Here is a 15,904-nt window from a genome sequence, read left to right as displayed (position 1 = left end):
TGCCTCTGCCCTTCTACTCTTCCTCTGACGTCAGAATGTTAAACACCCTAGGCACAAACAGATGGATGGCACAATTACTCTCATGCTTTGGGGATATTTTTGGTTACAGGAAAACATTTTCTCATTTGCACTGTCGCATAATTCTGAATGCCCTGAAATGAAAAGCTAAAGCCATGTTGCAATTAAGCATTTGGAATGGCACATTTAGCTTTCACTCTCTTCATGGGTGCCAGATGCCTTTTGATGACCACCTGCTAGTGCCCCAGTTCAGATGCTTGGACGTCTTTTAGGATCAAGAGAAAGATACTCCAGAGTTAGCTGGATTCCCAGTCCACATCATACAAACTATCTTCAATTTGTCTCTGTTAATCTGTGTGTACTGCATCGCCCTTGTGGCCAACCCAAATGATCTTATATGCATACATGCTTACATCTACATTCTTACATGTACATTTTGTGTTGTGTTTTATGAGTCCAAAGCCATGGTATTATAGGGAAGGACACCTGTCAATCATGCATGGAACTCAGAATCAAATTGTCCAATGCTAATGGTGTCTCCAACACCAATGCCATTGGTAATATAGCAATGAAATACCCACATGAAATGACTGATCCTTTTCACTATTGAATTTGTTGACACTGTCATATTCATCCATTCGTATTTCGATTGCTTAATCGAATGATTCCAAAGACAGCAAACACAGACAAGCCCATTGATTCAGAAGGTCACTGTTCAGGTTGAAGAAAACAATTTGCCATGACAACAGCAGAGGACGTGGCAGTAAGCCAGAGACTGCACATCTCTCCCAGGGAATGATTGCTTAGCTCTCAGCCTGTTGTAGTTGCTGACCTGCACTGGCCTTCTAGCCAATAATTTACCCACAGTGGCTTGCTGAGAACCCAAACTAGTAAAACTCCTGTTGGTGGGTTGGCCAGTGTTCGCCTGATAACTTTCCTTAGCATGCAGAGGAGCGAGTGTCTGAGTCACAAAGCTTTTGCGGGAGAGTTGATCATCATACAGTAGTCTCTCCGGCGATTTTAAAAGGTAAGGTTATACTTATATTTTACTGTTGTTATTGGTTGTGGTCACAGTATTTTGTTATTATTCGGGGTGTGGTAAAGCTAATGTTTGCAACTGGCAGCAGGATTGACTCATTTGAAAAAGGGGAAGGTTGTAGGCAACATAATTGGAATGTATATAGTGTGACATGCAACATAACTCGTTTTTTAAGGAAACAAAACTTCCCCATGGCATCATAGTATGTCAAAATGATTTCCCTTTGGTTTGTTTAAAGAGCACATTTTCTAACCTACTATTGTATGCTTCAGCACTTGTCCTTTGAATAGTTGACCTTAATCTCACATACATAGTTTTAAAGATGTTATTTAAAGCTACTGATAAGCACAAGTGGAAATTGTAAATGAAGGTATTTTAGCCATCATGCTGATAGGAACTCTCATGGGGGTATTAGGGGTGGATGGAATTAGCAAAGTGGTTAAATTTAGGACATACAGTGATGTGAACCAAAATGCTCTGGATTATGTTCATTCAGAAAGAACTGGTGAAATGGTGTTCTTTGTGTCTTATTTACATTTAATGTAAAGGCGATTTTTATTCTCCACATGCAGAAAGGGAGATGTTTACTAATATGATAGACAAGACTTAGGGCAGCACTCTGAAAATCCATAGTTCAGGACAGATTGATTCCTCTGGCAAATAACAGTGATGCAAATTAATGTGATTAAATGAATGCACCGGCAAGCAACTGCATCCTTGAACAGTACAGTGCCCTCGACTTTCAGGTTTGGCTCGAAATGACGACCCAGCAGCCCCCTCTCTCCCAGGAGATTCTGGCTCAGTGTAACCAGCAGGCCATGGAACCATGGGGCTCCCGGAAGCTTCACCAGAGCCGCCAAGGCTCCATTTCCACCCTCCGCAGCTCCCTGTCTAGAGACCAACAGCAGCAGCAGCATCCTCGGTACCCTCTATTACTCCCAAGGGGCTTCCTCCCTATCGAGTCCTCATCCAGGAGGCCCAATATCAGCAACCCAAACTCCCCTTTCATACGCCGGGACTTGGTCGCCCTAACCAAGCGTTTTTCTTTTGGCGGTTGGCTTCAGGGCAGTCGGGCCAGTTTCTCTGGTTTGCCCCTCCATCAGCCTGTCCAGCTAGAGAACACCTATAAGACTGAACCAGAGAAGGGATGTCTTTTTAAAGCCAGTAAGGTCCAGAAGCTTGTGCAAGCCATGCTGGATAGTTATCTGGATGGGGCCAGCTATAACGCAGCCTCAGGCAGCCATCTTAGCCAGATTCTGTCAGACATGGTGAAGAGCAAAGTGAAAGAGATGATTCCTCCGCGGTACAAGCTGGTGTGTCAGGTGGTGGTGGGGCAGAACAGGAACCAGGGTCTACGAGTGGCCAGTCGCTGTCTTTGGGACTCGCAACATGATGACTTTGCAGTTGCCATGTTCCAAAACCATTCTCTTTTCACGTTGGTCATAGTCCATGGAGTTTATTGTGAGTGAGTCATACGCACTGGCAACAACTATACTGAACAAAAATATAAATGCAACATGTAAAGTGATGGTCCCATGATTCATGAGCTGAAACAAAAGCTCCCAGAAATGGTCCATAGGCACAAAAAGTTTATTTCCCTCAAATTTTGTGCACAAATTTGTTGACATCCTTGTGAGCATTTGCCAAGTTAATACATCCACCTGATAGGTGTGGCATATCAAGAATCAGATAAAAAGCATGATTCTTACTCAGGTGAACCTTGTGCTGGGGACAAAAAAAGGCCACTAAAATTTTCTCACGTCTCAAGTTGAGGGAGAGCGCAATTGGCAAGCTGACTACAAGAATGTCCACCAGAACTGTTGCCAGAGAATTTAATGTTTATTTCACAAGCCTCCAGAAACATTTTAAAGAAACTGTCAGAAATTGTCTCAGGAAAGCTCACCTACGTGTTCGGTGTAGTAACCGACTACAGTGGGCAAATGCTGACCTTCGATGGCCACTAGCACACTGGGGAAGGGTGCTCTTCACCGATGAATCCTGGTTTCAACTGTACTGGGCAAAAGGCTGTGTGTATGTGTGAGCGAGCAGTTTGCCGATGTCAACATTGTGAACAGAGTGTACCATGGTGGCGGTGGGGTTATGTTATGGGCAGGCATAAGCTACGGACAACGAACAAAATTGCATTTTATCAATGTCAATTTGAATGCACAGAGATACCATGACAAGATCGAGGCCTATTGCCATTCATCTGCCATCACTTCATGATTCAGCATGATAATGCACTGTTCCATGTCGCAAGGATATATTCACAATTCCTGGAAGCTGAAGATGTCTATTCTTCCACAGCCTCCATAATCACCAAACATGTCAACAATTGAGCATGTTTGGGATGCTCTGGATTGATGTGTACGTGTTCCAGGTCCCGCCAATATCCAGCAACTTTGCACAGCCATTGAAAAGGAACAGGACACCATTCCACAGGCCACAAACAGCCTGATCCACTCTATGCGAAGTAGATGTGTCACGCTGCATGAGGCAAATGGTCACACCAGAAACTGACTGGTTCTCTGATTTGCACCCCTACTTTTATGTTTTTAATTTTAAAGGTACAATTGAAGTCAGAAGTTTACATACACCTTAGCCAAATACATTTGAACTCAGTTTTTCACAATTCCTGACATTTAAAAGTAAGAATTCCCTGTCTTAGATCAGTTAGGATCACTACTTTATTTTAAAAATGTGAAATGTCAGAATAATAATAAAGAGAATGATTAATTTCAGCTTTTATTTCTTTCATCACATTCCTAGTGGGTCAGAAGTTTACATACCCTCAATTAGTATTTGGTAGCATTGCCTTTAGATTGTTTAACTTGCGGTCAAACGTTTCGGGTAGCCTTGGGTGAATTTTCACTCATTCCTCCTGACAGAGTTGGTGCAACTGAGTCAGGTTTGTAGGCCTCCTTGCTCGCACACACTTTTTCAGTTATGCCCACAAATTTTCAATAAGATTGAGGTCAGGACTTTGTGATGGCCACTCTAATACCTTGACTTTGTTGTCCTTTTTGCCATTTTGCCATTTGCGACCAAGCTTTAACTTCCTGACTGATGTTATGAGGGTTATGTTGCTTCAATATATTCACATAATTTTCCCTCATGATGCCTACTATTTTGTGAAGTGCACCAGTCCCTCCTACAGTAAAGCACCCCCACAACATCTTGCTGCCACCCCCGTGCTTCACAGTTGGGATGGTGTTCTCCGGCTTGCAAGCCTAATTTTTCCTTAAAATATAACAATGGTCAATATGGCCAAACAGTTCTATTTTTGTTTCATCAGATCAGAGGACATTTCTCCAAAAGGTACGATCTTTGTCCCGATGTGCAATTGCAAACCATAGTCTGGCTTTTTTATGTCAGTTTTGGAGCAGCGGCTTCTTCCTTGCTGAGCGACCTTTCAGGTAATGTCGATATTGGACTTGTTTTTACTGTGGATATATACAGTGCCTTGCGAAAGTATTCGGCCCCCTTGAACTTTGCGACCTTTTGCCACATTTCAGGCTTCAAACATAAAGATATAAAACTGTATTTTTTTGTGAAGAATCAACAACAAGTGGGACACAATCATGAAGTGGAACGACATTTATTGGATATTTCAAACTTTTTTAACAAATCAAAAAATTAAAAATTGGGCGTGCAAAATTATTCAGCCCCTTTACTTTCAGTGCAGCAAACTCTCTCCAGAAGTTCAGTGAGGATCTCTGAATGATCCAATGTTGACCTAAATGACTAATGATGATAAATACAATCCACCTGTGTGTAATCAAGTCTCCGTATAAATGCACCTGCACTGTGATAGTCTCAGAGGTCCGTTAAAAGCGCAGAGAGCATCATGAAGAACAAGGAACACACCAGGCAGGTCCGAGATACTGTTGTGAAGAAGTTTAAAGCCGGATTTGGATACAAAAAGATTTCCCAAGCTTTAAACATCCCAAGGAGCACTGTGCAAGCGATAATATTGAAATGGAAGGAGTATCAGACCACTGCAAATCTACCAAGACCTGACCGTCCCTCTAAACTTTCAGCTCATACAAGGAGAAGACTGATCAGAGATGCAGCCAAGAGGCCCATGATCACTCTGGATGAACTGCAGAGATCTACAGCTGAGGTGGAGACTCTGTCCATAGGACAACAATCAGTCATATATTGCACAAATCTGGCCTTTATGGAAGAATGGCAAGAAGAAAGCCATTTCTTAAAGATATCCATAAAAAGTGTCGTTTAAAGTTTGCCACAAGCCACCTGGGAGACACACCAAACATGTGGAAGAAGGTGCTCTGGTCAGATGAAACCAAAATTGAACTTTTTGGCAACAATGCAAAACGTTATGTTTGGCGTAAAAGCAACACAGCTCATCACCCTGAACATACCATCCCCACTGTCAAACATGGTGGTGGCAGCATCATGGTTTGGGCCTGCTTTTCTTCAGCAGGGACAGGGAAGATGGTTAAAATTGATGGGAAGATGGATGGAGCCAAATACAGGACCATTCTGGAAGAAAACCTGATGGAGTCTGCAAAAGACCTGAGACTGGGACGGAGATTTGTCTTCCAACAAGACAATGATCCAAAACATAAAGCAAAATCTACAATGGAATGGTTCAAAAATAAACATATCCAGGTGTTACAATGGCCAAGTCAAAGTCCAGACCTGAATCCAATCGAGAATCTGTGGAAAGAACTGAAAACTGCTGTTCACAAATGCTCTCCATCCAACCTCACTGAGCTCGAGCTGTTTTGCAAGGAGGAATGGGAAAAAAATTCAGTCTCTTGATGTGCAAAACTGATAGAGACATACCCCAAGCGACTTAGAGCTGTAATCGCAGCAAAAGGTGGCGCTACAAAGTATTAACTTAAGGGGGCTGAATAATTTTGCATGCCCAATTTTTCAGTTTTTGATTTGATCAAAATACATTCTCTAGGAGACAGAATGCATCTCCTTCCTGAGCGGTATGATGGCTACGTGGTCCCATGGTGTTTATACTTGTGTACTATTGTTTGTACAGATGAACGTGGTACCTTCAGGCATTTGAAAATTTCTCCCAAGATACATGACTCGATTGACTTGAATGTGAATTAGCCTTTCAGAAGCTTAAGCCACGACATAATTTTCTGGAATTTTCAAAGTTTTTTAAAGGCAGTCAACTTAGTGTATGTAAATGTATGACCCACTGGAATTGTGATAATGAAATAATGTCTAAACAATTGAAAAATGTATTGCGTCAAGCAAAGTAAAAGTCCTAACCGACTTGCCAAAACTACAGTTCAAGAAAATTGTGGAGGGGTTGAAAAACCAGTTAATGACTCCGACCCAGGTGTATGCTAACTGCCGACTTCAACTTTGACCAGATACATATGCATTTCCAGTCTTGTGCAAGCCGTAGATTAGGGCCTAACAAAATTCACAAGACCGATTCTCATAACTCAGTAAAATCTTTGAAATTGTTACATTTATATTTTTGTTCAGCGTAGATCCAAATTGCTGCTTATAAGTAGCTAGTCCACCTGGATGAACACTGATAAAGTCTTAGTTCCTAGGGTCAGAATATGTCAACTCTGGTGTATGGCAAAGACTAGTTTGAGAATTCATTTGTATTTCACCAACACCATTGCCAAATGTGCTTATTGTACAAATTTTAAGCTCATGGGACACAAAAAGCTTACACTTGTATTTTGATGGATCAGGCAATTGTCAAAGACTTCAAAATGATCAATGTGATTACCATAAACTTTATTTTCCTCCATTCGCCCAAATACAGTACATAATGATCATATCACATGTCAAGACCATAGAATTACACATTAATAAATAAAATAAATAGACAACATTTGTCAAAAAAATAAAGGTTCTTCTGAAAAAGCAGATGCTTTCACAATGTTGTATTTTTGAAAAGACAATACCCGGAAGTTGTATAATACTTGCACTCAGGGGTCACAGTTTAAGGATACAACTCTTGGCAGACATGGCCGGCAAGGTAAACCAAAGAGGGATGAGTACAGTATGACGAAACGCAATTTTACATATTGATACAGGTTTATCATACCATTTTACCAAACGCTTATACCAGGTAGTGAGACTAGTGCTTCATTTTAATTTAACCAATTCCATGTAAAAAAAAAAGTATTTGCCTCCATAGTCCATTTCCCATGACACCACAACCTGACATTCGAAACGGCTGTTATTGCACAATACAGAATTCTCAAAAAGGCACTTTATCCCTTTTGCCAAACAGCAATGCAATTTAGCAAAGCCAATTTCAACTGGAGTGCACACATTCACTCCTGAACACAGAAAAACTATATTAGGGCGATTCCACGGCAACATAAGACAAAATATATTTTTGATCTCATTGTTCTGGCACTTCTCAGAGACCTCATTGGGCAAAAGGCTGTTTCACATTTGCAACTTCAGAAAATCCTGATGAGTGGCCATTTGTAGACCTATACACATACCTCCTGCAAGACCTTATGATCCGGACATGATAGACATCTTGGTGTCGTTACACTCCTTATTGTGCGCTAACATGTCAAGATTTTGAAACACATTTTCACATTAAAAATATTAGTATGAATCTCTCCAAGCACCGTTTTTGATTTTGTTAATTTTAATACCATGTTTGGAACAAAACACACCACATACAAGTATAGAACATTTCCAGTGTGATCTAGTAATTCTGAAGATATCAATTTTATGAGCACCACCAAAACAGTGAATGGTGATTTGTTGAATGTGCAATCCTAAAAGGAGGGCTGTGGTTGGTATAATGACCTATGTAATTTCCTTAAAAGTACAAGAGCCCACTGGAAGTGTGATTTGTTTGAAGAGTATTTGGTTCCAAACTATGTCTAAGAATAAGCTAAATCAAAACAGGTACTTTGAGATAATGCTAAATGTCTCAAACATGAAGTGATATGTTTTTCCCCAGAATCGAGATATTCCATAATTTAGAGCACACTAAGGAGAATAATGAAACGAAGACACTGTCTGTATCATGTACAGTTCACAGATCATAGGGTCTTACAACAGGCATGTATAGGTCTAAAAAAAAGCAACTAATTTGTGAAACTTTTCATACAAATGTAAAAACATGGTCAAATATACTTCTGCCCAATAACGTTGGGGAGAATTACCAGAACATGCCAAAAATATTTTTGGGCAATGCTGGCATGAGTTGCACATTAACCAGTTAAGGTTAAAATAATTATCTTTTGGTATCTATAGCTAAAAACTGAACAAAAATTCAGCAATTTGTGGTAAAATTACTGCCAATCCAAAGAAATATAAGAGATTGTGCAAATAGTGTCACACTCATTGCCCTCCTTATGCCATTGTGTACCAATTAGTGAAGTTCAATTATCATAAAAGGCAAGTGAAGTCAAAGCATGAAAAGCAGAAGAGCCCCTTTTCACACAGCTTTTCAACCACAATGGGGCTGGTCACTAGGCAGCTTGTGATCCCAGCCTGACATTTTCAGAATCAGGTCTGAGCATCTACTCAGAGAACAGGGTCAGGTTGTTTGTGCACATGAAGTGAGTCAAGCCAGTAGTGTGTTACTGTTGTCAGGCTTCATCCAAAAAGAATAACTGAAAAAGATAGATGTGCACCATAGTCCAAAGAGGCCAGACACTAGCCGAAGATAGGAGACTCCCTGAATTAACAGAGCCTCCTGGTTATTTGCTCCCAGTGGAAGCAGAAAGCAGCGGGTTGATTGGCTGATGCTTGTGGATAGAGCCAGGCGTTATGGCACTGGGGTGAAGTTTTCCCTTGGTACAGATCCAGGATCAGCTTCCCCTCCCACATTCTAACCTTCACCATGGGGGAATTCAAAACTGACCCTAGATCAGCATTTACGGGAAACTTCACCTTACTCTGGAGCTGTGAGGCAGGAGTCCATTATGAATCCGCGCGGTGTTCGAGCAGCTGGACCACGTAACGCATGCGGTGCCGCAACTCGGCAGAACAGCCCATCTCTGACAGCATGCTCAGGAGGTAGGTGTAGGACACACGCTCTCGGCTGATGTAGGTCAGTAGGTAGGAGCCAGAAGACTTGCACAGGATGATCTTGGTGTGGTCAGTGTAGAAATTCACCTGTGAGAAAAGGATGGTAAACGCACAATAAGACAAAGGGAATTTTGTACAATATAATTACAGTGAGTGGTGTATAACAGAGTGCTGCAGTTCAATTGTGCTACGCAAAGCACAGAAGCGTTTCAGTCAGTCTTACCTGCAGGGTACCGTTGTTGAAGAGCATCACCAGAGCATGGTCGGTCTTCACCCACTGCAGAAGGAGCGGTGGTTGGGAGGGAGGCTGTTCTTCACAGTGGACGTCTCCACCCTGGAAAAGGGAAAGAATTACATTTAAATCCCACTTAGATCAGCAAACTGCAAGTTGATTACTGATACTCTGATGAGAAAATGACTGTCTGAGTTTCAAATGGCAACCAACTCACCATGAAATGCACTACTCTTGACCAGGGCTCATAGGTCTTTGGTCAAAAGTAGAGTACTAATGAAACAGGGTACCATTTGGGAGGCAACCTATAACTTCCTTCTCCAATGCCTTACCTCCATGAGGTTCTGTTCCATGTAGTTGGCCATAAGCTCCACAATCTGCTTCTGGCTGCAGAGCTGCTCTGGTAAAGCACTGGCCTGGAAGGTGAAGTGTTTGTTGTTGGTCATGCAGTAGTGCACAGTCCTATGGAGAAGACAATGGAGTTACATTAGACAAGGGTTTGAAACAAGCAAAAGGCTACAAAATGAGCACAAGTAGGGTTTGTTCAAAGGATTAAAATAAGGATAATAACTGCTTGAATATTACTCAATTAGATGAAGGGCTCTTACTTGCGCTGATCACACAGACTCAAGTGTGTCCCCTCGTTGAAGAGCACACCAATGTCTTGATTTGAGAGTTGGTAGCCAAAGCCATATTTATTGGAATAATCAACCCATTTTGTGACCCAGATAAATGATTTGGGTCTGGAGAGACAAGGTGGATTTCTTGTAGCTGGAGAGGAAAATACTTATTAAGAAAAGGCTAGTTAAGAGAATTTCAGTATAACCATTTAAATTCCATTTAAACATACTGAATACTAGCTTGCAGAGGGGCTGAAAGCTCACCTGCAGGCATAGCAGACAAACAGCTGTTGAGGACCTTCATGGCTGACTCTGCGATAGCAGCAGGGGTAACGCCATCTTCACACACTGGAGAGAAATGAGAGGGTGAGGTTTAATTTACCACCACCAACAGTCTGACTCAACCACTTATCAGGTCCATGAGCTCAGATACAAAACGATCAGTGCATTCAAGCCACTTCAAAAGCGATCAATTTGGATACACCAAAAAGACAAGTGAAAGGCTGTCTCACAGTAATTGAACAGTATAGGTATGGAAAAGGCCTTGACCTTACAATAATCTATATTTAAAGCATTGATCATGTTCAGTAAAACTGATGATTGGTGTTAAATCAAACAGCCGGAGTAGCAACTTACGTTCTGTGCTGCTGGCCACCGTGCCTTTAAAGGAGCCTGATGCTGCGGACTTCCTGGACTCTTCCTCGGCTGGAGTATCCAGCGGACCAGAGCTGACTTGCTGGCCTACTGTGGGAGTGGGAGGCTGAAACAGGAAACAGCTTTCATGAGCATCAGGAAACAAAGACTGGTTTTCCTTCCTTACAAGAGTTTTAAATCTGACCGAAAAAGCAAAGAATGGCGCATGAATCAAATGCAGTTGTACTGAATCAGAGCACCGCTAGGGAAACAGATGTCAGGGGGCTGTGAGAACAAGGATTAGCAGTGTGCATATACTGCTGCACATTCATTCTATTCCACAGGCCTGTTTATTTTTTACATTTTTAAATATGGTCAATCAAGCCATCACCCAGTCTCTCCATATGTCTTCTGGCTAAAATGGGATTCTGCTAAGTACAGTAGAAAACTATTCTGAGAGATTTACTACTATAGCAACCCCATAACAGTCCCTTGCTGAGCTCGGTCCTCAGCTAATGCATCTCAGCTAACAAGAGGAAGTGCAAAATGGCTGCATACTTAAAGTAATTAAACATGTCTAGCCTATGCTATAAACTATCTAGCCTATACTACAGAAAAACTTTTGCGGTACCATGTGTTGTCATGTGCAAAGTACATACCTCATTGGCTCCAACTGTTTTATAGCTTATCTGGCGACTAATGGAGCATTTGACGATGCCAGACACAAGCTTGGAGATGCTCTCCCGCTCTTCACAATGGCTGTTATCCACTATAAAACAAACATGTTCAATTAAACTCTGATTCTAAGGTTAATCCTGGCGTTAGGCTGCAGCCTTTTGAAGGTCAGTCATGACTTGCCACAATGCTTACCTTTGGATTTTCTCTTTCCAAAAAGACTCTTGGCCATCTTGGTGAAAAACTTCTTGGCAGGGCTGGGCAGGTTGAGCTCTGGCACTGTCACACAGCTGCTGGGAGGCAGCTTGTCTGGGGTGAAAGCCTATAAGAGGGAGAGAAGAGGTTTAGGACAGGGAAAATGCAAGGTCGGCACTTCAAAAATCAAACACTTAGCACAATGAATACTGACATCCTGTCGAGATCTCTTCAGTCAGTGGCCATGTGCTATTATTCAGTGTTGCTCTTTAGAAAGTACACTTTATAGCCAAGGCTGAGGCCCCTAACTGTACCCAAATGTCATCCCCAAGATCAAGAAGCATAAACCAATTAGAAAGTCACTCAAAACACAAATCAAGGCTGATTAGACTAAAAATGTAATCCAATAAGTAAAAAAGCTATAGGAATTGGTGCTATAAATTCTAGCCTAATTCCAGGGCATGGGTGACATACTTTTGTGAAGAATTGGTGGTTGAGGATTTGGTCCAGTGTGAGGCGGTCACTGGGGTTCTTCTGCAGAATGCCAGAGATGAGTTTCTGAGCAGCAGGGGACAGGGTTGAGGGCAGGTTGTATTTCACTTCCTTTATACACTTGTACGTCTCCTTCAGATCAAGGGTTTCAAAGGGAGGGTTCCCGCACATCAGCGTGTACCTGGTTAAAGACAAGACTAATCCGTAAGTCTCCCAAATGCCAATTGAGTTCAACTGTTGACATATGCTTAATTTGAGCTTAGCAATGGCCTACCTTAGCAATGGCCTACCTCATAACTATAAAACAACCTTTTGCATATGTGAAATTCTGTACATGCTTTAAACATTCAAGCACCAAGTATGAGCTGTAGATCAGTCAACAGCAAGTATGCGCCAAGTCAAATACAACGTAGCTCAGACACCACAAAACCACCATTTTAAGTATACTTACATTACACAACCTAGTGACCAGATGTCAGACTCTGTTCCATGGCCCTGCCTGTTCAACACCTCAGGTGCAAGGTAGTTAGGTGTTCCACATATAGTTCTGAGGAGAAACAGGTTTGCGTTAGAGGTGTTCACTTCAGATTGCCGGAATATTATTTTTTCCTTCCCAGCCAAAGGACATATTCCATCAGTTGACTTACTTCTTCCTCTGCTCAACTGGTTCCAACTTTGCTGCCAGGCCGAAGTCCCCTAACCGCAACTCCATGTTCTCATTCACAAAGAAATTCCCTGCAAGAGCAACATTTGTCAAATTCCTTTTTTCCCCCCTAGGACTCCCATGAGGAATAGGCACACACCTGAAATGGCTTGACATGAAACTACAACCAAATAGGAAATTCTAAATAAACCATTGACATTTTCTAAATGGCTGAACTGAATGAGATAGATGGTGGTAAAATAATAAATATGATATTTGACAAATCACTCTATATACCTAATTTGAGATCCCTGTGAAGGATGCCCCTATTGTGAAGGTACTTCAGCCCAGAAATGATCTGCCGGAGGTAGTACCGCACTTCTGGGTCTGTCAGTGTGTGTCTTGCTTTCCAAATGTGTGCCAGGGACTGCGAAGACAAGATGAGAATTCTGTCAGTACCCAGCAAGCACCCTTCAGAATGCCTGCACACGCTGTACCATAACAGAAAGCAGCAGCACAGCTCACCTTTCTACTGCAGAGTTCAAGGAAAATATAGATGTTGTCTTGGTCTTCAAAATGATGGGAGAACTTGACCACATGCTTGTGATGAAGGGTTTTGTGAAGCTCGATTTCATTTGTTATCTGACAGAAAAATTATGAAACTGTTAACCAGAATATAAATAGGAATAGAGACCACTTTTGAAAACAGTTGATCTGTAGATCTACATTCAAATGTTTCCTTACCTTATCTCTCTGATGAGGTTTTGACACCCTGCTCTGTGGTATCACCTTTACAGCATACATTTTCTTGTTAGAAAGGTCTGTCATTTCATAGCATCGTGCAAAGCCACCCTTAGAAGAAACACGACAAATCAGCATCAGACTATTTTCTAGCCATAAAATAACATTAATGGGGTTTTCACAATGTTGGTTTGGCTGCCATTCAACACTAGGCTGCTTGTTTGTATTGTATATCCAATGACGTATGTTCAAACCATATACCTCGTACATAATTGTGACGCTTTCCTTTCATCAAATACATTCGATATTTATTAGTACCTGTGTTAAACACATTTAATTTAGAATTAAATGAAATTAGATTTAGGTTAACGCCACAATCATTAACAATGATTTGTTTCTCACATGCAGCAGCAAAGACTGAGGCAACGATGTTTAGACAGTGACACCGCGCTTGTGTTGATACATTTAGAATATATACACTTAGAATATATACATTATATCAACAAATGACTGACCAGTGACAAGTAGGGCGTTAGAATACATTATTGCACTGGCAAAATAATGTAGTCTAGACTCATGACGGGTGGTATTTGAACAGTGGCTGGTTTTACGATTAGCCAATGTGCCAATTTCCACCACCTCAGTCACAAGAGATAATACATAAACATCGATATTTGGGCTAGTAGACTAGATTAATGCACATGAGGGGCACATCTCCCTAGACTAGTCGTGAGAGAGAAAGACTAGGATAAAGTTAGTCATATCCAACACCGCACGAGGTAATTATCCCGCAACATTCACATGTGACTAACGTGTAACTTTGTAGAACATGCGACCTAACCGTGAACAAATCATGTCAATGAATGAAAACTGACAACGTAACACTGACGCGGCAATCTCCAATTTCTTTAGACTACTACCATGTGTACAAACAATTGAATTCGGTGAGATACATAATCCATTGAGCAAATTGATATACCTTTCCCAGAAGCTTTCCTTTGCTGTAAGACTTCCCTGTCTTGGAATCTGTCACCACCTGGGCGAGTTCTGGTTTGATTTGTTCTGATTTAGTCCTGTTCGGTTTAGTAGGAGGAATAACTTCACGTTCTGGACAAGGTTTGAATAGATTCGGATTCATCGTGAGACATGAACTACCCTGAGAGGTGGCGAAACATGGGGTATCCATTCATCCAAAATAAATATTTTCCAACAATCCTCTGATTCAACGATTGATCCTTTCAGCGGAGGGGTGTCCTCAAACCCAATTCGTATCCATCTGACATGACCGCGCAGAAAATTCCTCAACTATATAAACTATCCCTGACGTCATGGAGGGCGGGTGAATATGTGGTGCATTACTGAAATGAACCAATCCTATTTGCTCGAAATACTTCTCAATCAAAGATGATTTAAATGATTCGTGTGCTTAAATGTGCTTTTCATATGTGCGTGAAATACTGAATGAACGAATGAACAATGCATCCAGTCACGTGACTGCATTGATTCAACTGCTGTTGAATGAGGGGATTTTGTTTTAGGCATGGAGGTTTTGAACCACTCTTTAATTTTTTTAAATATATTTTTACATTTGTATTATCAGAGAAACACATAACTCTATCAAAGCACATTACACTTATTGTTCTATCAACATGATATTCTATATACCAAGATGAAATAAATATGTATTCATTTATTCTCTTATTAGTAGGATTTTGTCTTAGAAATTGAAATATGTAACCTGTATTTTGGAAATTAAATTACTGTAATAGATGTTTCTTTAAAAAACTGAAGACAACAATCAATCAACAGTATTTTATCATATTGACTTCAGTGCCATTATCACGAGGCTGAACATGAGGCTGCCAACTCATTTCACGTCTGACAGTGAAAGGAAGTGGTTCGAGATGCCATCTGGTGGAGTAAACATTGAATGGTTTCAGCATGAACTACTACGTGAAAATTGTATCCATCTGACATGCGCAGCTGCGGTTTCCTTCATATAAAGCCATTTTCTTTCAGTAGGGATAGGGATTAGGGAATCATCTCACCAGTGCCTGTTCTGGCTGGGTGACTACAGTATTTGGAAACACCTAGGATAATCCTTTCTCAATTTGACATGTTGAGCAGCTGTGTTCAAAACAGAATGTTTGGCAGCTAGAAAGCTGATCCCTTGTTTTAGGGATAAAATACATTTTTATTCGTAAAATGTTGCTCTTTTTAATAAAGATCCAGCTAATCATTGGCCCCTCAGTAAACCCCCCTGTAATTTGAACAACAGCAATCGCCTGTAAATGTCTCTGGGGTTTGCATCTTGATCACTTAGCTTGCATTTCAGAACCAGACCATGGAAGGCTACTAGAAACAATTCTTAAATTATATATTTTTAAATGTAACCATTATTTCACTAGGCAAGAACAAATTCTTATTTACCATGATGGGTTAACTGCCTTGTTCAGAAGTAGAACAACAGATTTTTACCTTGTCAGCTCCATGGCAACCATTCGGTTACTAGTCCAATGCTCTAACCACTAGGCTAACCGCCACCCCAACTAGGGACCATTCGTGTGTAAGTTGAACGTGATAACTACTACACTAGGGAA

The 15,904-nt window shown here is 41.2% G+C and overlaps 2 protein-coding genes across 2 annotated transcripts; one reads left to right on the top strand and one right to left on the bottom strand.

Annotated features, from left to right (window-relative positions):
- Positions 1–788: 788 nt before the first annotated feature.
- Positions 789–6,934, top strand: dynlt4 (dynein light chain Tctex-type 4). Its single transcript, XM_021613248.3, has 2 exons — positions 789–1,045; positions 1,804–6,934. The coding sequence occupies exon 2, from the start codon at positions 1,816–1,818 to the stop codon at positions 2,524–2,526; it is 711 nt and encodes a 236-aa protein (XP_021468923.1). The 5' UTR covers positions 789–1,045; positions 1,804–1,815; the 3' UTR covers positions 2,527–6,934.
- On the bottom strand, positions 6,782–14,751 carry LOC110530313 (serine/threonine-protein kinase PLK3). Its single transcript, XM_021613247.3, has 15 exons — positions 14,284–14,751; positions 13,308–13,415; positions 13,089–13,205; positions 12,861–12,990; positions 12,568–12,655; positions 12,372–12,467; positions 11,903–12,101; positions 11,429–11,555; positions 11,218–11,327; positions 10,562–10,685; positions 10,190–10,273; positions 9,914–10,076; positions 9,638–9,767; positions 9,297–9,407; positions 6,782–9,160 (listed from the first exon to the last, which is right to left on the bottom strand). The coding sequence occupies exons 1-15, from the start codon at positions 14,488–14,490 to the stop codon at positions 8,966–8,968; spliced, it is 1,989 nt and encodes a 662-aa protein (XP_021468922.1). The 5' UTR covers positions 14,491–14,751; the 3' UTR covers positions 6,782–8,965.
- Positions 14,752–15,904: the final 1,153 nt, after the last annotated feature.

Source organism: Oncorhynchus mykiss, chromosome 8 (assembly GCF_057628025.1).
Source record: "Oncorhynchus mykiss isolate SJ-2025 chromosome 8, ASM5762802v1, whole genome shotgun sequence".
Classification (NCBI taxonomy): domain Eukaryota; kingdom Metazoa; phylum Chordata; class Actinopteri; order Salmoniformes; family Salmonidae; genus Oncorhynchus; species Oncorhynchus mykiss.
The sequence above is the reverse complement of the archived record's forward strand: the minus strand, read 5'-3'. Positions and strand labels throughout refer to the sequence as shown.